The 24,759-nt window shown below is 33.1% G+C and overlaps 2 protein-coding genes and 1 long non-coding RNA gene across 5 annotated transcripts; 2 read left to right on the top strand and 1 right to left on the bottom strand.

The window, feature by feature from the left end:
* The first annotated feature begins 6,161 nt into the window (after positions 1-6,161).
* On the top strand, positions 6,162-9,377 carry LOC146886731 (uncharacterized). Its single transcript, XR_014994524.1, has 2 exons — positions 6,162-8,765; positions 8,880-9,377. It is a non-coding gene; the product is annotated as an uncharacterized LOC146886731 (long non-coding RNA).
* Positions 9,378-10,777: 1,400 nt separating this feature from the next.
* LOC114181854 (syntaxin-132-like) lies at positions 10,778-15,670 on the top strand. Of its 3 annotated transcripts, none has more exons than XM_028068462.2 (13): positions 10,778-11,081; positions 11,626-11,739; positions 11,995-12,051; positions 12,126-12,174; positions 12,717-12,805; positions 12,908-12,981; positions 13,068-13,110; positions 13,194-13,254; positions 13,385-13,410; positions 13,499-13,576; positions 13,949-14,029; positions 14,114-14,179; positions 14,513-15,023. In XM_028068462.2, the coding sequence occupies exons 2-13, from the start codon at positions 11,683-11,685 to the stop codon at positions 14,612-14,614; spliced, it is 783 nt and encodes a 260-aa protein (XP_027924263.1). In that variant the 5' UTR covers positions 10,778-11,081; positions 11,626-11,682; the 3' UTR covers positions 14,615-15,023. The 3 variants fall into 3 exon arrangements, with proteins under 3 accessions (XP_027924263.1, XP_027924262.1, XP_085528353.1); XM_028068461.2 differs by lacking the exon at positions 14,513-15,023 and adding an exon at positions 15,243-15,670 and having other exon boundaries at positions 10,791-11,081; XM_085672227.1 differs by lacking the exons at positions 10,778-11,081; positions 14,513-15,023 and adding exons at positions 11,177-11,421; positions 15,243-15,670.
* A 2,469-nt stretch (positions 15,671-18,139) lies between these two features.
* LOC114180443 (uncharacterized) lies at positions 18,140-24,639 on the bottom strand. The gene is made up of 10 exons (XM_028066761.2): positions 24,610-24,639; positions 23,898-24,515; positions 23,691-23,816; positions 23,058-23,587; positions 22,893-22,974; positions 22,522-22,611; positions 22,320-22,442; positions 22,108-22,236; positions 20,433-20,486; positions 18,140-18,229 (listed from the first exon to the last, which is right to left on the bottom strand). Exons 1-10 carry the CDS (start codon positions 24,637-24,639, stop codon positions 18,140-18,142), a joined length of 1,872 nt encoding a protein of 623 aa, XP_027922562.2.
* Positions 24,640-24,759: the final 120 nt, after the last annotated feature.

Genomic DNA, 24,759 nt, shown 5'->3' with positions numbered 1-24,759 from the left:
TGCAGCTGGAATTTATTTTTGGTCAATTAATAGTGTGATTTTGAAATATTCAAAGTTACAAAATAAGTCCAAAATCAAGAAATTCTGGAAAAGAATAAATCAGGAGCTAAATGCACCCCCAGATTTTATTTGCACACTCCTTCTAAAGTGGACCACCAAAAACCCTGTTCTGCACTCCCAGTTTTCACTAAGTTGCACCCCTCCTACCACTTAAACTCCACTCAACCAGATCATGCCATGTGGCAATCCCCACCTCTTAAAATTAGCCAACCAAAGCAAGCCACGTGGCAACAATCCTTGCACTAACAAGCTGTCCAATGGAAGGCTGCCACGTCATCATCTTCATCTCCCAAAACCCTAACCCTAATTTTCTCCTCTCCTTCCATCACCATGGCAACCGCCGCCGCCATCTCCTCGCCGGCCACCACCAATCTGCAGCAGCGACGACACCACCATCTTCCTCCACACAGTCGCCGCCACCATTACAGCAGCTGCTTCGCACCACCACGTCGGAATCAGCAACCACCGCGAGCTTTGTCGCAACCATGCCACAGCACCTCCACGAACACCATCTTCTGCGTTCGCACAGCAGCAGCCACCGCAGCAGCGCAACTCGCCGAAGATCCGACCACCATCAGCGAGACCAGCACACCTCCATCATCTCTTTGTAAAACTTAATTGAGGATCTTTAAGATTTATGATTCTCACTCGATAAAACATAATAGAGCACTAACCTTGATCCATGAGAGATCCTGTGAATATGCGTTCTTCAAATTTGTAATCTTGTGTGCTCTTCAATCACCGTTTCTCAATCTATCTCTTTGACTTTCTTTCTCTTCTCACACGTTCTTGATGGGTTACTGTGAAAAGAACCTTATGGCCAGAGACAGAACCCTAATTCCTTTTATAAACCAACGTCCATCAAGTTGGTTTTTATTTTATCTTTATCTTTATTTTATTTTATTATCACTTCCTATAATAATAACCAATAAGTCTCTATATTTTATTAAATCACAATTGGGCCCATCATAATATTTCAAATGAGTCACTAATAGAATTAATTCGTCAATTAATTCTAACATTCTCCCACTTGACTCATACGATGTCATAACATTATGTGATTTAATACATAAACATAATGCGCAATAAAAGACCTTGCATAAATTGGTTCCATCATTATTCATAATTAAAGATACAGAAATAATAAGAGTCATGGCAGTCACACATCATTTGATCGACATGATCCCTTCCATGTACTACTATATCATCCCTTTCTCCTTAATATGACCTTAAAAACGAGAAGTCCATAATGAGTTCAAACATAATGTCATTCTACAAAGCAATAACATAACATAATTTGTTTTCTTCATCATAATTTGCATGCATAAACATAAAGAAGAAAACACATATTTCAGAAATTTATACATTAGGGAGCTCAAAGTGTCACATAAACATTAAAAAACATTAACATTCAACATTTAACATTCACTAGTAGACATAATGCCCATATTCTTTACATGACCAGCATACAATTTGGGCGGTAACCCTTTTGTTAAAGGGTCAGCAATCATAAGATCTGTGCTAATATGTTCTATTGACACTTTACGTTTCTGAACTTCTTCTTTAACGGCAAAGTATTTCAATTCCATATGTTTAGCACCTTTAGAATACTTGTTGTTTTTAGAAAAGAAGACTGCTGCGGAATTATCACAATAAATTTTCAGCGGCTTGGAAATACTGTCGACTACTCCAAGTCCTGAAATAAAGTTCCGCAACCAATTAGCCTGAACTGTGGCCTCAAAGCATGCCACAAATTCAGCTTCCATGGTGGATGCAGCAATGACAGACTGCTTCGCACTTTTCCATGAAATCGCTCCTCCGGCTAAAAGATACAATAACCAAATGTAGACTTTCTTGTATCCACACAGCCGGCAAAGTCTGAATCTGTATAACCTATCACCTCAAGGTGATCAGATTTTCTATAAGTAAGCATGTGATTCTTTGTTCCTTGTAGGTATCTTAAAACTTTCTTTGCAGCTTTCCAATGCTCCAGACCTGGATTACTTTGGTATCTACCAAGCATACCAACTGCAAAGCTAATATCTGGCCTCGTACAGGTTTGAGCATACATCAAACTCCCAACAACAGATGCATAAGGGATATTTTTCATCTGTTTCCGTTCCAAATCATTCTTTGGACATTGCATGAGACTAAACTTGTCTCCTTTCTGTATTGGAACAGGAGATGCTGAACATTTATCCATTCTGAATCTCTCTAAAACTTTATTAATATATGCATTCTGAGACAAACCTAACAATCCTTGTGATCTGTCACGGAATATTTCTATTCCTATCACATAGTATGCCTCACCCATATCTTTCACTTCAAAGTTATTAGAGAGAAACCTCTTAGTCTCACTTAATAGACCAAGATCATTAGTCGCAAGCAAGATATCATCAACATACAGAATCAGAAATATAAACTTACTCCCACTGACCTTCAGATATATACACCGATCAACGGTGTTTTCCTTAAATCCAAAGGACACAATAGTATCATTGAACTTAAGATACCATTGCCGAGAAGCTTGTTTAAGTCCATATATCGATCTCTTAAGTTTACACACCATGTGCTCCTTTCCTTCTTCAGCGAACCCCACCGGTTGGTCCATATAGACATCCTCTTCTAAATCCCCATTCAGAAAAGCAGTTTTAACATCCATTTGATGCAACTCAAGATCATAATGAGCTACTAATGCCATGATAATTCTAAAAGAATTTTTCTTAGAAACAGGCGAAAATGTTTCCTTATAGTCAATGCCATCTTTCTGAGTAAAACCTTTGGCAACAAGACAGGCCTTGTAACGTTCAATATTGCCTTGAGAGTCACGCTTAGTCTTAAAGACCCATTTACACCCAACTCTCTTGCATCCTTCTGGCAATTCCACAAGGTCCCATACGTCATTATGTGCCATTGATTTAAGCTCATCTTTCATGGCATCTAACCACTTATCAGAATTATCACCATTAATGGCTTCTGAAAAAGAAATTGGATCATTATCAATACTTAAGTCATTTTCTGACTCTTGTAGATAAACCACATAATCATTCGAAATAGCAGACTTTCTATCTCTGTGAGATCTTCTTAATACTATTTCTTGTGGTTGTTCTACTATTGGTTCATTGTTAACCTCGGGATCATTAATTTGTTGTTCTTCTTGATTGTTGTGAGTTTCTACAACATGTGGAACAACAACTCTTGATAAAGAAGTACTAGTTATAGGAACTTGTACTCTAACTTCCTTAATCTCCACATTTCGTGAAGCTTCACTCCCACTGGTTTCACCATTTTCAATGAACCGAGCATTTCCAGTTTCAACGATTCTAGTACTATGGGTAGGACAGTAAAACATATACCCCTTTGATTTTTCTGGATAACCAATGAAAAATCCACTGATTGTTCTTTCATCCAGTTTCTTTTCTTGCGGATTGTATATTCTTACTTCTGCCTGACAACCCCAAACATGCAGGTGTCTCAAACTGGGTTTCCTATTCGTCCATAACTCAAAAGGAGTCTTTTGAACAGCTTTACTAGGAACCCTGTTCAACAAATACATGGCAGTCTTTAAAGCATACATCCACAATGATACGGGTAAACATGAATTACTTAACATACTCCTAACCATATCCATTAAGGTTCGATTACGCCTTTCTGATACACCATTTTGTTGTGGTGTGCCTGGCATTGTGTATTGAGCACAAATACCACGTTTCTCAAGGAACTTAGCAAACGGACCAGGGTGTTGTCCACTTTCATCATATCTTCCATAATACTCACCACCTCTATCAGACCTTACGATTTTCACCTTTCTGTCTAATTGCCTTTCCACTTCATTTATATAAACTTCCAAGGCATTTACTGACTGAGATTTCTCATGCAGTAGATAGACATGTCCATAACGCGAAAAATCATCAATAAAGGTGATGAAGTACTTCTCTTTATTGAAAGAATTTACATCAAACGGACCACATATATCGGTGTGTATGATTTCAAGAAGCTGAGTGCTTCTCGTGGCTCCTTTCTTTGTGTGTTTAGTTTGTTTGCCTTTAATACAATCCACACACACATTCAGATCAGTAAAATCTAAATCCGGAAGGATTTCATTCTTTACTAATCTTTGCATTCTTTCTTTGGAAATATGTCCCAAACGTTTATGCCACAAGTAAGCAGATCGTTCATCCACTAAACTACGTTTAGTGCCAACATTGTGATGCACAGTCATAAGAGTTTCAGCATATAAATTATCCAAATTCAATTTATATAAACCATCATAAAGTGTACCAGATTCAATCATAAAAGTACGCTTAAACAAACTGAAACAACCATTCCCAAACTTAAAAGAATATCCAGCAATATCAAGCTTAGACAAAGAAATTAAATTCCTAGTGATACTAGGTACATAAAAAGTATCCATAAGGTCTAAGTGATATCTAGTGTCGAGGATTAGACGATAAGTCCCGACCGCTTCCACTGGAACTTTCTCTTTATTGCCCATGAAGACAAACTTCTCATTTGGGTTTATGGTTCGGGTTGTAAGAAATCCCTGCATCACATTAGAAACATGACTCGTACATCCAGAATCAATCCACCACGTATTATGGGGAACTTCAGTTAAGTTTGATTCAAAACATACGTAAGCATTATGCTCACCTTTCTTTTCGAACCAAGCCTTACGCTTTATGCAGTCCTTCTGGAAATGTCCAGACTTCCCGCAGAAATGACATTTGTCATTTTTCTTCTGGATTTTGGTTGAGGACTCGTCAATCTTTAGTGGTCCTTTACCCTTTCCATGTTTCTTAGCAACTTTCTTTCCAACAGCTCCTTGATTCTTCACATATTGAATAGAGTGGCTTCCTAAGTTCTTCAGTCGGGTCTCCTCCTGAACTAGCATACTGTGCAATTCATGCACATTCCACTTGTCTTTTATGGTGTTATAGTTCATCTGGAACGGACCATACTCAGACGGTAATGAGTTCAGAATGAACTGCACGAGAAAACCTTCATCCACTGCCATTCCTAAAGACTTAAGTCTTGTTGCGATATTTGTCATCTCGATCACATGCTCATGCATAGTACGCGAACCGTCAAACTTCATAGTGGTCAACGTACTCATCAGTGTCCCAGCGAGAGACTTATCAGCAGTTTGGGAGCGCTCTTCCACAAATTTCATGAATTCTTTTGCGTCATCAGTTTTGGGAAGAGCTGACTTTATATTACTTGCTATGCTCATTCTCATAAACATTAAGCTAAGTCTGTTTGATCTTACCCAAGCTTTGTAATGGGCTTTCTCTTCATTGCTACTAGCATCCGTGATAGCAGCCGGCTTTTCAACTAGAAGAGCTAGATCAAGATCCAACACACCTAAGTGAAATTGGACTTGCTCACTCCAGTCAGGGAAATTCAACCCATTAAAGACTGGAACAGACGAAGCAAGCGCGTGTAAAGATACTGGAACAGAGACTGCAATTAACACATGCCTAACATTAATGCTTTGAGTCATAAAACTAAACGTAAAAACAGATTCAGATATAAACAATCATTCTATGCATACTAATGTTCTCCTTTGGGAGATCCACTAATACACAAACATAAACATAATGATGCTAATCATATTATAACATTATTGATAATTAAAATATGCATCAACTAGAATCACCTACTACCTTTGGGTATATAAATAAAACTAGTGACGCATACAAAATTATCTACAATCATGTTCATTAATTATGAGAACAATTAATCAACCTTTGGGCGATCCTTAAATGTCTTATAATTAATGAATTTTAATTAACCCATAAATTTAATTATTCATAATTTAGCATCCATACTATGGGTAATTAAAATAAAAAACATTAATAATTTGAAATTATATAAACATTAAAATTTTGGCACTTTGGTGACTAACAAAATTTATCATACTTAATTTCAAATAAATAAATACACATACATTTAATTGCTATAAATTTTATATAGCATACTCATTAATTTTAATTTAACAATAACAAACATAAATATTATTGCAAATTAAAATAAAATTATTAATTATTTATATAAATAAAATAATTAATATTAATTTTATTGGTGACATAAACCAATAAAAATATTGCTCTCAAATTCAATTAACTTAATAGGATTTCAAAACTCAAAACGTAAAAGTGCAAAAACACTTTTAAATTCACAACCGCACACCTCATGAAAGCTTGCAATAAGCGGTTTGCAATCCACGTAAAAGACCAACTCGTACACGTTCACACAGCATTTCAATCAATGAAAGATAACACTTTCACACGTAACAGCCACTTTCATACGTAACAGGGTTTTTTTTTTTTCTTTTCTTTTATTCAATGCCAAAAAAAAGATAAAAACCATTACAGTAAAGCACACACAGTAAAGCACGCATACTGATAAATGGCAGCAGTGGATACAATATTTTAATAGCAATATCATCGTTCATAAAATTAAATTAGGAGAAAACATCATAAAGAGAAACATCACATAATAGGAGAATCATAAATCCTACAACCTGGCTCTGATACCACATGTAAAACTTAATTGAGGATCTTTAAGATTTATGATTCTCACTCGATAAAACATAATAGAGCACTAACCTTGATCCATGAGAGATCCTATGAATATGCGTTCTTCAAATTTGTAATCTTGTGTGCTCTTCAATCACCGTTTCTCAATCTATCTCTTTGACTTTCTTTCTCTTCTCACACGTTCTTGATGGGTTACTGTGAAAAGAACCTTATGGCCAGAGACAGAACCCCAATTCCTTTTATAAACCAACGTCCATCAAGTTGGTTTTTATTTTATCTTTATCTTTATTTTATTTTATTATCACTTCCCATAATAATAACCAATAAGTCTCTATATTTTATTAAATCACAATTGGGCCCATCATAATGTTTCAAATGAGTCACTAATAGAATTAATTCGTCAATTGATTCTAACACTCTGCACCTCGCGCACTCTATGGCAGCGCCACCGTTCGCGCACCAGCAACCAGAATCACGCTCCATTCGCGCAGCTTCCATCTTCACGCGAGCTTCCACCGTCCCTGCAATTGTCAGCTCGCGCACAACCATGGCAGCAGCTTCTGCAGCCATCATAGCACCACCTTCGAACAGATCCTCATGGCAGCAGCGGAGACGTCCGCACACCACCTGAACCAGGCACGTTCCACCGCACTTGCATCGTTCTCGCCTCCATCGTAGCTCCACGCACCACCACCAGCAGATTTCGCAACAGCAACAGCACCATACAAAGCCACCATTTTAGCTTCAATCAGGCACGTCCACGACGCACCAGCGAACTTGCAGCGCTGTCCATGCCACCATGAGTGAGAACGAACCATGGCAGCCACCGCACTCATCGGAAAACGGCAGCAGTCGCCGTCAGCCGCGCAGCCAAGGAAGAAACATGGGGCAGAAACCCTAATTCTGGAGAGAGAGTACTCTGCGCCACGTGTCAGCATCTGATAAGGCAGTCAAATTGGTCAACTGGTCAACTCTGATCAACTGGTCAAAGTCAGCAGTCCACTCTGGTCAAAACTGCAAATATGGTTAAATGAGAGGGGCAGAATTGAAAATTGGGCAGGAATTAAGTTGCTAATTAATGAAATAAAAATAAAAGATTTTAGCAACTGACAGATAAAGCCCAAAGTCCAGTGGAAGCCTATATAAAGAGGCTTAAGGGAGCAGAAGCGGGGAGAACTTACACAGCTGAGACCGCTGAGAACTCTCTGGTTTTGGCAGACACCGTCATCCATCACATCTCTCATCCTCTCTTTTCTTTTATTTTCTTTCCTTCATTTCATCATGTATTCCATCAAAGCCATGGAGGGCTAAGCTTGTAGGGTTGATTCCACTGTAATTTCTTAAATGAATTCTGAGGTTAGATGAATTTATGTGTTTGTTATTTTGATTATTGTTGTGGTTTTTGTTTATCTATGTCCTTTGCTTCTTAATCGAATAGAAAATAATGATTTTAAATCTACATGCTAATTATATGAGTTAAAAGGTTTTTAAATTAAATTGAGACTTTACTTTGATTTTGTTTAGAAACTTTCATTTGATTAAATAAGTTTTTGCCAATAATTGAGACTTTAATTTGATTAGAGGTAATTACTTTAACTAAAATTAGTCAAGACTTTACTTTGATTAATTAAGTTTTCTATTTGGTAAAGAAACAAAGGAATAGACATGATTAGGCATAATAAAATTAATTGAGACTGTACTTTGATTGAATTTACTATGGACAATCTAACAATTCTCACTTTTAATTGAGACTGTACTTTGATTAAAAGTGAAGATGCCAACAAATGAATTGAGTCTTTACATTGATTGATTTGTAAAACAACAACAATAATTAATTTAACAATAATCTCTAGATAACCAATGAAGAATCTTATTTAGAAAAAGCAGTGGAATTGACCTATCTACTATTATTGTGTTTACAATCTTCCGTGTCATTTTCTTTGCACATCAAAATTCCCCTATTTTTATAGTTGCTAGTTTTAATTGCATTTTTAAGAATCAAATATTTGAGATCAATTCCGTATTCGTTGTGAGACGACTCAGGGTTATCTTAACCCTAACTATTTTGTTCACTACTAACTGGCAATACTGAAGTTGTTAAAGTAGTGGTAATTTGATCGCCTAACGACAGCGATATCAAATTTGGCGCCGTTGTCGGGGAATACGGTTAGTATTTCTTTTATTTTGATTCTGTTTTTATTTATTTATTTTATTTTTATTTTTATTTTTATTTTTATTTATTTTTATTTATTTATTTATTTAGTACTTCCTATAATGCAGGGAACAGAAAACATACTTGGATCCTTACACTTTTGCGGCATCCTGACTGCAGGCTTCTTAATTAAGCTAGAGACATTTCTTCCCATGTTCACTACCTCTTTGTCCATAATACGCCTTTTATGTGTACATAATTCTTTGAGAAACTTGGCGTATTTAGGAATTTGTCTTACAGCATCCAACAAAAGGATGTTTATCTCCACTTTCTTGAAAGTATTCAGGATTTCTTTGTCTAACTCCTCCATCTTTTTAGTTTTTGGTTTCAAACGGTTTGGATAGGAAGGAGGAGGATAATAAGGAAGAGGATTTTCAGAGGAAGTATTAGGGAATACTAACCTGGAGTTATCAGTCACCAATTTACTAATAATAGTTTCTGAATGGGGACTTCTGAAACTACAGAATGGATCATGGAATATCATCAAAGCAGACCAGGATTGGAAGTATTGCAGCATCAAATTGATGACTTTATAATTGCTCATGAAGAAAAACTGGAAGAGGTAATTGTTTTGACAAACATGCATGCAATAGCAACAGAATGATTAGACACACTTGTCATATTAAGCACTGATTCATAAGCATGTTTTTGAATTCCATAAATGTTTAGGCTTTTATTTTTCATATCGTACGAATGATCCCACATTGTTTTGTCTTTATTTTTGTTTTACATGTAATGATTTATTTATGATTGCAAGAAAGAAAAGAAAAAGAAGCCCTTGCTGCTGAAGGGGGGTGGACAGTTGTTGTACACCATAAAGGTAGAAAGAAAACTACTGATTCTGAAACTGGAATTGCAGTGGGTTCGGTTGCTCAAGCAGCCATGGAGAACAAAATGACCAAAAAGAAACATAAAGAAGTTGGTCTTGATTTCTACCGATTTCAAAAGAGAGAAACACAGAGAAATGGTAAAATATGTATTTGTTTTTGAAAGTGACCTAAAATTGTTCTGTTTATGTCAAACAAATTACACTAATCTATCCTATACAAAAATATCGTGTTGTAAATATAAAATTTTCACAAAAAATTATCTTGTGAAAATCGTGATCTTAAATATTTTTAAATATACATCCTTATAATAATTGAGAAATGGACATTATTATATATGGTAGTGTAGAGGAATTTGATCCATAAATCTTATAAATTTATTTTGTTTCTCTTTAATTTCTAAGTGATGATGTTTTGATAAAAGAAATACACTATTTCAAAAACTACATAAGAGAGTCACATCATCTTTTACTTGTAAAGGATGCAACTCCTCTTTGGAGTAGACGTGAAAACAAAAGAAAAAAGAATTTTTTACTTGTAATTATAAAATATATAATACTCATAATTATCAATACTCATAATTATCTTATTTATCATGTAATAACTTTAATGTAATTTAATTTTATTGCTTTCTCTTTTGATATGAATAATTTATTGAATATTTTCTTCATGCCCTAAATAAAATGAAAAATATTTGTGAACGACTTAAATTTTCTTCTCTCACACACACACAAATATATATATATATATATATATATATATATATATATATATATATATATATATATATATATATTCAATATTCAATAACATAAACAGAATAAAATTTTCTTTTCATATAAATTAGCGTCCAAAATAAAAAAATATTTGTGAACGAATTACGAATTAAATGAGAAACTTTTTTTTTTCTAGAATTTGTTCTTGAAACAAAACATTAAGTTTATATTGCCTAATCAATGCATGTTCTATTACATAACGGAAACAAAAACTTTTTCGATGTAAAATTGTTGTCTAAAATCAATAAGGATGAATATTTTTCACCATTGTTGTCTAAAATCAATAAGGATGAATATTTTTCACCCATGACTAGGAGTGATTTAGAATCTATTAATAAGATAAATAGTGTATCTGAAAACTCCTTTGAGTTAAATTACTAAGAAGAATTATAATTGAAAATTTTAATCATTGATATAACAATCTAAATTCAAATTTTTTTGTCCTATTTGATTTAACAAATTTTCAGAATCCCTGCGATCATGTTTTGAAGTATTGCAGAAAGCATTGCGAGAGAGTTCGTTGGTTGCCCTACATTGCTTCGCTGTCGTTTTGCCGGCCAAAACACAACCATTGTTGCCGTTTAACTGTTTGCTTTGGACATTTTCTTCTCTCTCACAGTTTGATTTGATAATTCACGATGAACGATCTTCTCACTAGTTGATATCTGTAATTCCCTCTTTCGATTCCAAAATCCCATTTTGATCACTGGGTCTTGTAGTTCTGTTGCTAAACTTATTGTTTTTCTGTTCTAATTTTCTGCCATCTCAGTGTCAGATTCGTACTGTGTTTTATTTTATTTTATCTAATTTGAAGAAAAACGACATTAAGAGGTGCCCAAATTTTTTACTTGGATTCTACTGGGGTACGAATAGGAATCATCGTGTTCTGATATTCTAAGCCGTAAAATTTAGTTCCTAGCTGAATCACTATATGGGTAGTGGAAATTTTCTGAAAGGCGGTGTCTTACTTTAACACAGATCATGGTTAATCCCGAATTAGATTTCAGGTGGTTATTTTGTCTGTGGCATAATTGTTGGTTTTGGATTTATTCTGATAGTGATTCTGGTGTTTTTGTTTTGTTTTGTTACTGTTAATTAGTTGGACATGGGTTATGTTTAGTACAATGTTGTTGTGTTATAAGATCAAAGTCTATGGATAGTTTTGTTTTTCCTTTTACTATTATCATTGTTATTTGCATTCTTTCTTGCAGGATTCATTTGTTGGTGGGGCTGGTAATGGCCAGCCTTCTAGAGAAACTGACATTGAAATGGGACAGGTTCCCAGAAGCAACTCTGATATGGGAATGGAAGCTTTTAATAAGCAGGTACACAATGTGCATGCTTTTTAAAATTTGAAATCATTTGACTATTTAGGATGCAAATTTATTACTTTGTAGGATTTTTTGTTGTGCGGATATTATTTTAGAATAGGCTGGAAGTTGAAAGATATTGTTGTCCAAGGGGATAATAGAACTGATAAGTTTTGCTGTTTCCGTAATCAACTTTTTCTTCATGTAGTTTGTTCAATAGTGTGCAGTTTAATATCCTACATGTACTGATATTCTTTGTTTTGGTATTAGATCCATGAGGTTGATAAACAGATCGATAAGCTGGCGGTGCTACTTCAAAAGCTAAAGGTATCCACTATCGTTATTGTTTGTTACTTTCCAGCAGCAAGATCTCATTTATAAACTAAGAGTACATCTTCCAGGAAGCTAATGAGGAATCAAAAGCTGTTACAAAAGCACCTGCCATGAAAGGTTTGTGTCACAATGCAATGTTATTTTTTTGGTTACATCAAGTGCAATGTTTTGTTTTTTAATTGAAATCATCCGTTTTGAATTCAGTTGTAAGATTTTCTGGTATAGGTGCTGACAATGTATTAACTTGGGAGTGTCATAGCTAGATACATGACATTTTTTTAGTATACTGCATTTGTTACTAACACTAAATGTGAGTAAAATTTGATACTCTTTACAACAATGAATCAAATCTGTTACTAAAGCTTGTGCCATTAAACTTGTGTTAGGATGCAATGGTATATTTTAGTTGAACCATCCATTTTGAGTTTCGGAATAAGATTTTCTGGTATTGGAGCTGAAATTTTATTAACTTGGGTTTTTCAGGCTGCTATAGCCAGACAGACACATGGTAAAATGCCTTTCTAGCAACAATGGCAAATTGCATAATATTTATGCTTAAAATTTAATTTTTTTGATATACTGCTTTTGTTCCTTTCAATGTATGCGAACAAAACTTAATAGTGTTTATAAGACTAATAAACCTATAACATTATTTTCAGGTATCAAGAAGAGGATGGAGAAAGATATTGATGAAGTTGGAAAGATTGCTCATGGTGTCAAAACAAAGATAGAGGCTATAAACAGAGATGTATTGAGCTATTTGGCTTAATATTGTTTTATTAGATCTCAATTTATTGTAAAATTTTCCGACAACTATGAAAATTATTTGTTCAGGAATTGTATTTTGCAGAACCTATCCAACAGACAAAATCCTGGCTGTGAGAAGGGAACAGGTATTGATAGAGCAAGAATGAATATGACAAAGTAAGTAGGTTGTAGACATCTTTCTAATTGTACTTGATAAAAAGGACCCGGAAAACTGAATTATTTACTTCTCCTTGAAACCACAGTGCCTTGGCTAAAAAGTTCAAGGATCTCATGACAGAGTTCCAGGTATATTTAGTTTTTAACAACTAACACCAGAAGCTGTTTTTCCAACTTCATGTCTGTCTTCTCATCAATGTGTTGTGGTTCAGACTCTTAGACAAAGAATACAAGATGAATATCGTGAGGTCGTGGAGAGGAGAGTGATAACAGGTTTGAACATTTCATCCCTGTGGTACACTAGTACAATTGTTTTTTTATTTTATTTTAAACTTATATATTAGAAAGTGTTTAATTATCTTAACTTTGTGACACTTTTGTGATTACTTGATTTGATCTACAGTTACTGGAACTAGGCCAGATGATGAGGTGAGCTTAACTCATAAGTTTGTGATTTGAGATGAGATATTCACTGCATATAAATTTTGTTGTAATTGGCCATCATTGACTGTGATAGACAATTGATCACCTGATAGAAACTGGAAACAGTGAGCAAATCTTCCAGAGAGCAATTCTAGAAGCAGGCCGAGGACAGGTACCTGGTTTGTGATTTTTCACATGAATTTGTCTTTTCCTTTTGTAAAGTTCAACACATTGTGTTATCTTTTCTGTCATCCTCTTTTCTTGGAAAAACCGGGTTTGTTTAATACCTGGAAAAAACGGCTGAGTCGAAAATTAATTCATGATCCATACATTTTCTTCATTATCTTTCTATTTACATCAACACTTTATACAGTAAAGCGAGTTTTCACATTCTATCTCATGGTCAAAGACTATAAGTTTTATTCAGGGGCGTAGTCAAACATTTCAATTGTTTTATTTTGGTAACACATCTGAAATTATAGTAGTTATGATTTTGCCTCACCTGTGTGGAGAATTAAAACAAATGAAAACCTGGATTTTGCAGGTAGTAAACACAGTAGAAGAAATCCAAGAGAGACATAATGCTGTGAAAGAGATTGAGAAAAAACTTCTTGATTTACACCAGGTTTGCCTACACGAAGATCTCAGTCTTAAATATTTATTCTAGCTGTAACAATAGCTTGTCTAATTTTGTTTTACCATTTATCAGATTTACCTTGACATGGCAGTCTTAGTTGATGCTCAAGGAGAAATTCTAGATAACATTGAAAGTCAGGTTTGTTCATGTTGGAAGGGGGAGCCTTTCATTCATAAATGAAGAACAGTTTTTGATGATGTCTACTGATCTAGGATAAAACATAGCTTGGTCCAGTTAGGTTATGCACTAGGAAATTAGCTTTTCTTTATCATTTGTATTTCAGGCTTGCTGTGTAACTCTGTATATGATTAGTTCTTTAACTAATGGATTAGCTGTGAGTATTGTACTAAGTAAGTGAAAATATACTCACGATAATCGATTAGGTAAATAGCTAATTGAATTAGTGACAGCAAAAACCTTTGTATAAAAGCTGTTTTGTAATCTGTTTTGGGTTTGGAATTTTTGAGATAGATCACGCAGTCTGCATCTGGAAAAGAGCAATCTGAGAGACACAAGAGCTTCAGAAGATTCTGCAATAACCCAAGGACAGATCCAAGAATGATTGATGATTGATTCTACCATGATGGATCTTGCTTGATTCAAGGAGCATCAAGTCAAATCTGCACAATTTAGGTGTTTTCGTTTCTTGTTTTGTTTTCTGTATCTTTGATTACAGTAGCTTCAGTGGTTGAAGTGTGGACCTAGGTGCAATTGTGTGGATGCATTGCTCCTAGGGGAAGTTCTTGATTGTTGAATCAAGTTCTTGGGTTTTGGGGTTAGAATTACATAGGTGTGCTTGTAATTCTTGGAACCTTTGTGTTTAGTGGAATCCTCCTAAGTGTATTACTTAGGAGAAGACTGGATGTAGATTCGCCTTGAATCGAACCAGTATAAATTGTGTGTTTTGATTCCTCTTATCTCTTTTAATTCTTCTTGATTGTCTTAAAACAGTCCATTAATCCAGAACTGTGTGATTGATTAACTAAGCTTTAAACCTTAAAGACTCCTTCAAGATTCACATTAAACAAGTGAGAAACTCATTTATCAACACAGATCCCTTTGTGGTTAAGAGTATTGGACAGATCTGTTTTAACAGTTCACTCTGTGCCTCTCACACCCTTAATCTTGTGTTTGCATGCATGTGTATGTGGAACACAGGGCATATATAGTTTGATTTTTGGTTAATGAGAGGCTTGTTCAGGTCAACAACGCAGTCGATCATGTCCAGAGAGGGACAACTGCACTTCAAAATGCTAAGAAACTGCAGAAGAACTCACGAAAATGGATGTGCATTGCCATAGTTATACTGTTGATAATAGTAGCTATCATAGTTGTGGGTGTTCTCAAACCTTGGAAGAGTAGCTAGTGCACTTGAGTGTGTGGCCCTGTACCTTTTTTGTCCATAACATATGCATTTGTGTCAGAAGAACATCTTAGAGCAGAATTCCTAAGCCTTCTTATCTAGTATGATCGAGGTGTGTTTGTTTTGTGTGGTGTGACTGATTTCTGAATACATTCATTGTGGTGTCTCAAGATATAAATTCATATTCTTTGTAGCCCTCAAAGGTTTATCATTATCATGGTGTTTTTGTTCCCTTGTATTATTCTATAAAGATGATTTTTCTGTCACTGTCTAGTTGCAATCTTGCATTGATATTCTTCTTGGAAAGAAAGCACATCCATAGAGGACACTCATTAGTGCTTGTTCAATTTCTGATATATTTGCTTCTTCAATTCACGAACTTTTTTTTTTGGTGACAAGTTTCACTTTCCACTTTTTAGTATCAATTTATTGTAGGATGTCATGTATTCTTCTTTTTCTTCATATAATAATAATAAGAAGAAGAATTTGATGTTATAAATATTATTATTATTATTATAGGAACTTACGTGGATATCAATATACATTATCCTCTATATTTATAAATTTGAAAAGTTTTTTTCGTATTCAATTTCAATGATATTTTATTCTCTCATACTGTTACAGATTTCATTATTCATCTGAGCAACTACTTTTGTTTTTCTTAGGAAATTTTTTCTTCTTCTTTTATCATTGTTTAAGGTTTTTACCTCTTCATGATTTCTTTATCTTTCCTTGATTCCTTCATTTTTTTTATTTGATCTGATTTGTCTCTCTCATATCAAACTATATATATATATATATATATATATATATATATATATATATATATATATATATTTTAATTTCCTGAAGATAAATCGTCTTTGTTCCTTTTCATTTGGATACTAATTTAAATTGATTTACCACTATTTTAATTATTATTTTTATTTAATTTCTTACCTAACCTAGTTTTAATTTATTTCATGATCTTGACCACATTGATTATGCCTTGAGTTTAAAACGTAGTAATTATTGAAATTTTAATATTTTTATTTATTAATAATTATTATATTTAGATATATATAATATTTCCCTAATACAAATTTGTTGTTTTTTATTGATTTGATTTACTATAATTAAATTATGTGTTTATATTTTATGTTAAATAATTATTATAATAATAAATTATATATTGGATTCGACCTATTGCAATGCATGTCAATATAAATTTTATTTGAATTTCAAAATAAAATGCATCTGTAAGAATTCTTACTTATCTCTTGAACTCTTGATCTGTGTTATTTTCAACAAGAGTTAATAATTTGAGAGAGTGATTACATGATTATTTTACTTATTCTTTTTCCTTCTTGTGCCTTTGAATAACCCATTTAAGTACGATGTATAGAAAAAATTGAGAAGGTGAAAATGAAATAGAATATTTTCCCTACATATCCTTGCTTTATTATGCTTTTTACTTTTAAGATCAGGTTAAGTTTGGTGAGGATTATAGAAATAGAGTAGATGAACAAAAATGTGAGTGTAAATATATATGTAAGAAAAAAAGGTTAAATATATTTTACTCCTAAATTAAACTGTTGTCTTTAAATAAAATTATAAAATGTTTTATCTCTTTAAAATATTTTTGCCAAGGATATATTACAATCCATTATAAAAGTTTGTATGACACAGCAGAAACATTGTAATTTGTTAAGAAAAATATTTTACATGAACTTTTATAAAATTCAAGAACCAATTATTTTATAATTTAAATTAAAAATTTAAACAATTTTTTTATAACAATTTGAAAACAAAAAATATATTTAATTTTAAAAAATATTACGAAAGTTAAAGATATTAACGCAGAGAAAAACGAAAAATAAATATGATAAAAGTAGAAATAGGAGTGAAAATAAAAGAAACACTATAGTAATCTATTTGGGAGTGTTAGGCTGAGGAATGGATCATATAGGAATCAAAACTTCACCCATTAGGTGCGATTGAATGGTCTTAGAGATCATTTTTTTTTTCTTTTATGATATTTGAATTATACTCTCTATAATGTAAATGTTTCTCTTCTTTTTTCCTTCTTCCAATCCTACCAAATAAGCACCTAAAATATGAGTGTTATTTTTTTTTTTTTCCTTTTTCATTCTACCCATCTTGAATAACCAAAAACAAACTTCACTTTTTTTTGGATTATTTTTATCTATGGAAACACCACTTTATATCACTTTATACTTTATTTTAGGTTAAATATGTTTTCGATAGATTAACTTTCAATGAAAATTCAAATTAATCACTTTTTAAAATTTTGAATTAATTTAATTCCATCTTTAAAAATATAATAAATTAATCCTTTTAACCTAATTTTATTAAATTTATCGAATATTTTAAATTTATTTCTTAACTAGTATTAAAATAAAAATATATTAAACAGAATAAACAATTCAAATACTATTATGAAACATGTTTAGAATATCAAATAAACTTCACAAAATTTGATTAACAGAGCTAAATTCTTACATTTCTAAAATTTGAAGACTAAATTAGACCAAAGTTTTAAAGATGAACTAATTTTAATTTTCAGTGAAAGTTAAGAAACACAAATATATTTAATCTTTAGGCTGGTTTTTCACACTAGTTCTTGCCTCTTATCTCATTCAAACAAAGTTTTATATACTTGGACTGTGGCATGTAAGCTTGAGAAGGTTAAAAATCATACTATACAAAGAAACACAAAAACTTGAATTATACATCTAATCATGTCTTTTTAAAATGCCATTCTGTAATGAAACAGGTGACAAACGCAACTGATCATGTGAGACTGGGTAACAACGCTCTCCAAACTGCAAAAAGTTTGCAAAAGAAGTCAAGAAAATGCATGATCATTTCCATTATTTTGCTCCTGGTCATTGCCCTCATCATCGTACTCGCTGTTTTGAAACCATGGAAGAAGTAACTAGAAGAGAGGAAAGTAATTTTATTGCTTAGATTTAAAGAACAGAAATGTAGATATTTCACATTTAATTTTCTTTTAAATGCATGAAAACCCTCAATTGTTACTGTAGTTACTTCGATTGTAGTACTTCTACATTGTCAACAAATTTTCTGTAACTCTGAATCACGAGCAAGAGCTTTTATCCATTACTTTTTTGGTAAATAGAGCTACTCAAACATTTTCCAATACATCACTCTGATTATCCAGCTACCAAACTTAGTTAAATCTACCCATATCTAACTAAAAATGCTATATTATAAGTATTTAAGGTGATGTATGAAAGGTGTAAATGACTAGTACTATCTTCTTCCTGTGTAAACAAATGATTGATTTGATTTCAGGAGAATTAGCAAGGGTAATTCATTCAAAAGTTGAGCATGCAAACATATGAGGTAAGCTTGAGTAGTTATAAACAGCAATGGTTGAGAATTATTAATCTTGTGATCCAGTTACTGTTTAGAAACACTGGTTCAGTGGTGGAGTTTCTTTAGGGTAGAGGGGGAAGCTTTTATACCATGATTGCTCCTAACTTATCACCTCTTCCATGTTGATATTAACAAGTCATAGTATATATACACAATCTAATTGTCAATTTATGTATAACTGGTGTCAGAGATATAATAGTCTCAGGAACCATATTTCTGTCTTTGAAACATAAAGAAAAGGTTTTCCATTTTCGGAATCGCTATAGATTTGTTACAGCAGAATCCCCCTGTAAAGTTTGTCTCCAAAGTAAGCAAATGAGGGTGTACACTCTCTTAAATTCAAGTAGATAAAGTTCATGATGAACTTCAAAAGAAGATGAAGAGTAACCAAAACAAGGTAAGTATATGATCTTATGTTCTTATTATGACTTCTAAAGTTGAGAATTATTCAATGTCTTGCATTGAACCTGCCTTCTGCTAATTGTTAGTTATTTGTCTTTTATATACTTAACCATCTAGAGATCATCATTCCCCCCCAAAATATTCGGGACTGATCTAACTTTAATCATGTAAGGTACTTGTCCTCATTAATTCTTAGAATACTTTGAATTTGTGACAACTTTACCACTTATTGTCCCCATAGCTGCAATATCATGGGAACTTTTGTCAGCAGAGCATGTAGACGTCAAGGAAAATAATTGCCAAGAAAATTCTCAAATCAAAAGGAATAGGAGGTACAAAATTTCAACATTCACAGTTATCCTAATCATCCTCACAGTGATTAAAAAGGCCATGTATGTAACTATTGCATGTTTATAGCCCAGAGGGTTAGAGAATAGAACTTCAGTATCCATTCTACACTCGATAGGCAATGGAGTTATGGACTACACTTGAGTTTGATATTTTCATATAGCTAAAGACTACACTAAAGGATATACGGGAAAACTGGAAAACTCCAAGCTACTAATACCCATTGAATGCTGCCTCCAGCTATATTCAACGTATTTCACTTGCATTTTTTTCTTATCAAGTTTCATCATTCAATTAAAATTTCTTACATCAACAGAAAGAACTACATTTGTTTTCAATTAGCCATGTTGCCTAGAAGCATATATATTCAAGTTTTCAGAACTTCATTTATTTCCTTGATAATGTGGTGAGACATGTTAGCAGAAAATTATATTCTGTATAGCCAGCCATTTAAACAACTTTTGTAACTAAAATCAATCTGGATTTCAAGGTAAAGGAAATCCTAATTCTTTTATGTTGATATTGTCTTAGGGTCATTATAACTTTCAAGGTTGGATTTTTCACAGTATACATTCGCTACCATGTTATTTAGTAGGCATCTAGCACATTAAGTGACATGAACAACGATATTTAATGACAGCAGTGTCAGTATCATCTAACAACCAATACCATAAAACCATGTTAAGCAGATACTCCTTTTGATTGTTAAGGCACCGGAAGATAGCACGCAACAAACAACCATGTATCAAACATCAACCAGCCAATATCCAATATTTGAATTCACTCATTGAAATCATAAAGATCCACAATTTCTATAAATAAGAGACAGGGGGCAATAGAAACTCAATGTTCGTCATCTGAAGAAGCAGAAAATACCTGCAGTCTAGCACAGCGAGAGCAATCTAATATAGCATGAACAAACGCAGACATCTGACATGTTAGAATTTATGATGAAACAGCCCAGAAATGTGATTTTGACGAAACAAACGTTGAACTTTAAGTTTGAAAGAGTAAAATATATGTAGATGAGTATAAAAAGTTCATTAATTTTCATAATAATAACTTACAAATTATAACCAACAATGATTTCCAATTAGTTGATAATAAAAAAATTCAAAGAAGAAACTTTGTATAGGGCTGAAAATTTCATATTAAGTTTCATAACAAAAACAAGTTTTCAAACAAACCTTCTGCACTTACCAATCGACATTTAACAAATTTGCAAAAGCTAACCCATATTCCACGGTTTAGGGTTCTCAACCGACCTTTCCTGTTCTAAAATCTCTCTCATGGATCTCGAAACAGAGGTAAAGTGAAGATTGCAGAATCCATAGGAAGACAAACATTGAATACGAAACATTAAATATAGAAAAATAATAATAATAAAAGAGAAGAAAATAAAGCTGCTTATACTTTGAAAAATAAAAAACATGGATTCCATGGTTGGTTGAAAATTAGGTTGCGAGATGCTTCATGGCGAATCAGATCGCCATTTTTTTTGTGACTGAAATCGAGAGAAAGTGATAGTTCATGTTAAATTTTGTCGTTTATTTATTCACTTTATTTTATACTTATTATTTTAATATTTTAATAATATGTATAAGAAAAGAAATTACTGGTTTTACTGCATAAATAAGCGAAAATGAAATTCCTTATTATCTCAATTTTTTATTTTTCAAAATTTAAAAATATTAGATATACGAAATATTGTGGTTCATTTCACTGAACCTTAACTTTGTCACTTAACCTGAAATCGGAGTTCAGTCGAAGAAGACGAAGTTCGGTTGACGTTGGCGAGTGAAATCCGGTGAGAAATTTGTCGTTGTGTAGAGGAAATGTTTAAATTGAAAAAGTGTAGGAGACGGACACGACAAAAAAAAAGAATATATATATATATATATATATATATATATATATATATATATATATATATATATATAACAATTACAGTTCATAGTCTAAAAAATTAAAGATTAATATTTATATAAAAAATAATCTACCAGTTATATTTCATGATCTAATAGAAATCAAGATAAACAATTATAAAAGAAATAAAGTCTAGCAAAAGAAAAACAAAAATACGTATGTAAATTATGATGTTTAGCTCTTATATTTGTTCATCTGCATTGAAAAATTCTTTTTCTAATTCTGGTTCATCAAAAAATAGACTAGCAATCTGAAGAATTTCACTATTTTTTAATGAATAGTCATCTCCTCCGATATTCTACAATTTAGTTTTCTTTTCTTTATACTTTGATTATGTATAATTGATTAAGATTTTTATCAAATAAATACATTCCTCATCACAAATTCAGACAAAACATGGAAGAACAACTCATTTAGATTGTATAAATGAAAACACATACAAGTTTGGTTGAATAGGAGTATTGTGGCATTCTGCTTCAAATATTGGATATTCATCATCACCACATTTCAACAGCATACCAAAAAGCAATCCCATATTATAAGCATACAATCAATCATGAAATCAATAAAATAAACGTTTATGACAAGAAATACAATACGTGTATTGAACATTTGTAGTGCTTACAATGGCGTTATCTAGTCTTTTGCGATTTTTATTGGAATGTCCAATTGAATCCAAGACATAAAGCTTCTTCTGTTGACAATTTACAGCATAGCACCACCAATGACCTTCATGCACCGTTGGGGCAAACAACTGCATCAAATAATAAATGTATCACTTAACTTGGAAAGTATTAAATATGCAGCAAAAATTACATATATGAAGAGGAATCTCACAAAATCAGCATCCACAATATCCTTCACAGAAATCAGTCCTGCACGAAAGTAAACCTCATAGTCTTTCAATGTCCATTGCCGTCTATTAATCTTCATCCTTCGTGAGTCATTCAGAACATGAGTCTACAATCAAAACTGACATTAGTTACTTCTAACTCAAATAAAGCTAAGTCATTCGTAACCAAACATTAAGTTGTTGTACCGCATATAACGGATTGAAAGCTACTCGCTTGACATGACCATATTTGCGTCGTTCAAAGTACATCATTGTGCTTGCACCGAACAAAACAGCCTACACAAAAGGATTCACCAAATCAGGCAAATGAATATGAAATTAAATTCATGTTACAAAGGGCTCAAAAAACCTTTATGTTCCTTGCTCGGGGAGATTTACAATTAATTACAAACATACTGTTGTGACCAGGCGTGGGGAGTGCTATGATATTACATGGGGACTGACTACATAAATTTTGGTCTTCAGATTTTCAAATTAATTATTGATCACAAACCATTGGGTCCCGAACATCAGCACCTCACTTTCATAGAAATAGAAATACAAAAAATAGTTCTTACCATATTGTCCACCTTATTTGTAGGACCAAAACCACAGCATTCAGAGGTTCCCAAAATTTGGCCATTTATATTGGCCACCAACCTACAATTTAAGTCTGTCAGTAACAAATTTAATGGTTTGTTTAATCATTTTCATACATGTCACAAAAAATTAATTAATAATACCTATAAGGAGTACGGTCATAAGTTACAGTGTTGTACAACTTCATCAAGTCAACTCCTAATGAATCAAATGATGGCTGTTGTGGATCATATGGAGCAATGGCTTGAAGTGCTAAAACCTCCCCAAACTGGGCAACATCAGATTCGGAGTTCAAATCAAAACATTTATGAAGATGTTCACCAATTTCATCCTCCTGATCACGCTGTTCAACCTCAACCTCAACATCGGCTTCTTTGTGTACACCTTCCGCACCATTCTCGTCAACATTTTCTCCATCTTCTTCATCCCCTACATGAGATCTAGACAATATTTCTTCATGCAATTCCGTCATGTGCTTCTTCAACTTCCGTAGTCGTCTTCCATGCTTTCGCAGCTTCTTTAACAAGTCTTGCATCGACGCAACCTTGTTATCTACATGCGCTTTTTTGGATTGCCCTTCGTGTCCAAGTTGCAAGGCTTCTCGAATAATTTCATTCTCATGGTCTTCTTCTCTCAACCTCCATTCCAAAAAAAATCTAAATGAACAAATAACCTAACAAATTAGTGCTCAAATATAATTAACATTTTCATAAACTAAAAATGGTAGGCAAATATAATTAACATTTTCATAAAGTAAAAATGGTAGGCACTTATACATGGGTCTCTTGAAATAACTTCTCAACGCGTCTTCTCTTTAATTGAAAGTCCGTCCAGCCCAAAATTCGTGGAAAAACAATCTCTGCATCTGACGCACATAATCGAAGCCGTTCTACGGCCCACAACTACAAAATAGAAATTTGTAAATCTCATCAATTTATATATTGTACAAATCAGTAATAATCATTAAATGAAGTTCTTTGTACCTGCAAAACTGTTGTTGAGCCGCTTAAGCAGATTTCCGTTTGACCAAGTGCCAAAAAGGCACGACTTAAACTTTTTACCAGATACGTATGGACTGCTTTACCCCAGTTGTAAGTGGACAACCTATCTATATTGTCTAAAACACTGAACGGAATATTGCAAATAGTTCTTGAATTCCTAGGGAAGTATAGGACAGCAAAACAAACTAAAATATATAAACGGCAAACATTATCAACATCAACAAACTCAGCCTCTAACAAACTCTTAATGACATTAATAACATTTTCAACTGTTAGTAATTTATCTTTCATAACTGACCCCACAACACCACATATATTTTTTTCAAATTCCACATCCACCCCAACACCACCCAATCTTAAGCACATGGAGATATCACCACAACTTAATGGAATACACCGTTGCATGACACGAAAAGATTCCTGAGCCGGTAACCATCGCTTCAACATCTCCAGCATAAGGGGATTATATATTTGTAACGGTTTCACTATCTGCAAACACCATTGGAATGGTGTATCTTGTAGCCTTGCACGATGGCTATCCAAAAGCAAGCCGTTAATTTGAACAATGTACTTCGTGTAACAAAAGGTCCGCAACCGACACTAACATTCAATCAAAATACATAAATTATAACTTATTTAAAAATCATACCCAAATAATGATAACAACCAATTCATAAAAGTGTAATGTCAATACCTTCTCATCAGATTGTCCTTTACCCGCCATCCTTTCCTATTTTACAACTCAAAACATTTACCCTTGAATGACATAGTATCAAATAATTACACAAACCAAATAAAATTCCAAAAACAACAAACAATAACAACAATATCAAACACCAAAGTC

This window comes from Vigna unguiculata, chromosome 4 (genome assembly GCF_037176805.1).
Source record: "Vigna unguiculata cultivar grain cowpea cultivar isolate G323 ecotype 2 chromosome 4, ASM3717680v1, whole genome shotgun sequence".
In the NCBI taxonomy this organism is placed as follows: domain Eukaryota; kingdom Viridiplantae; phylum Streptophyta; class Magnoliopsida; order Fabales; family Fabaceae; genus Vigna; species Vigna unguiculata.
The sequence above is the reverse complement of the archived record's forward strand: the minus strand, read 5'-3'. Positions and strand labels throughout refer to the sequence as shown.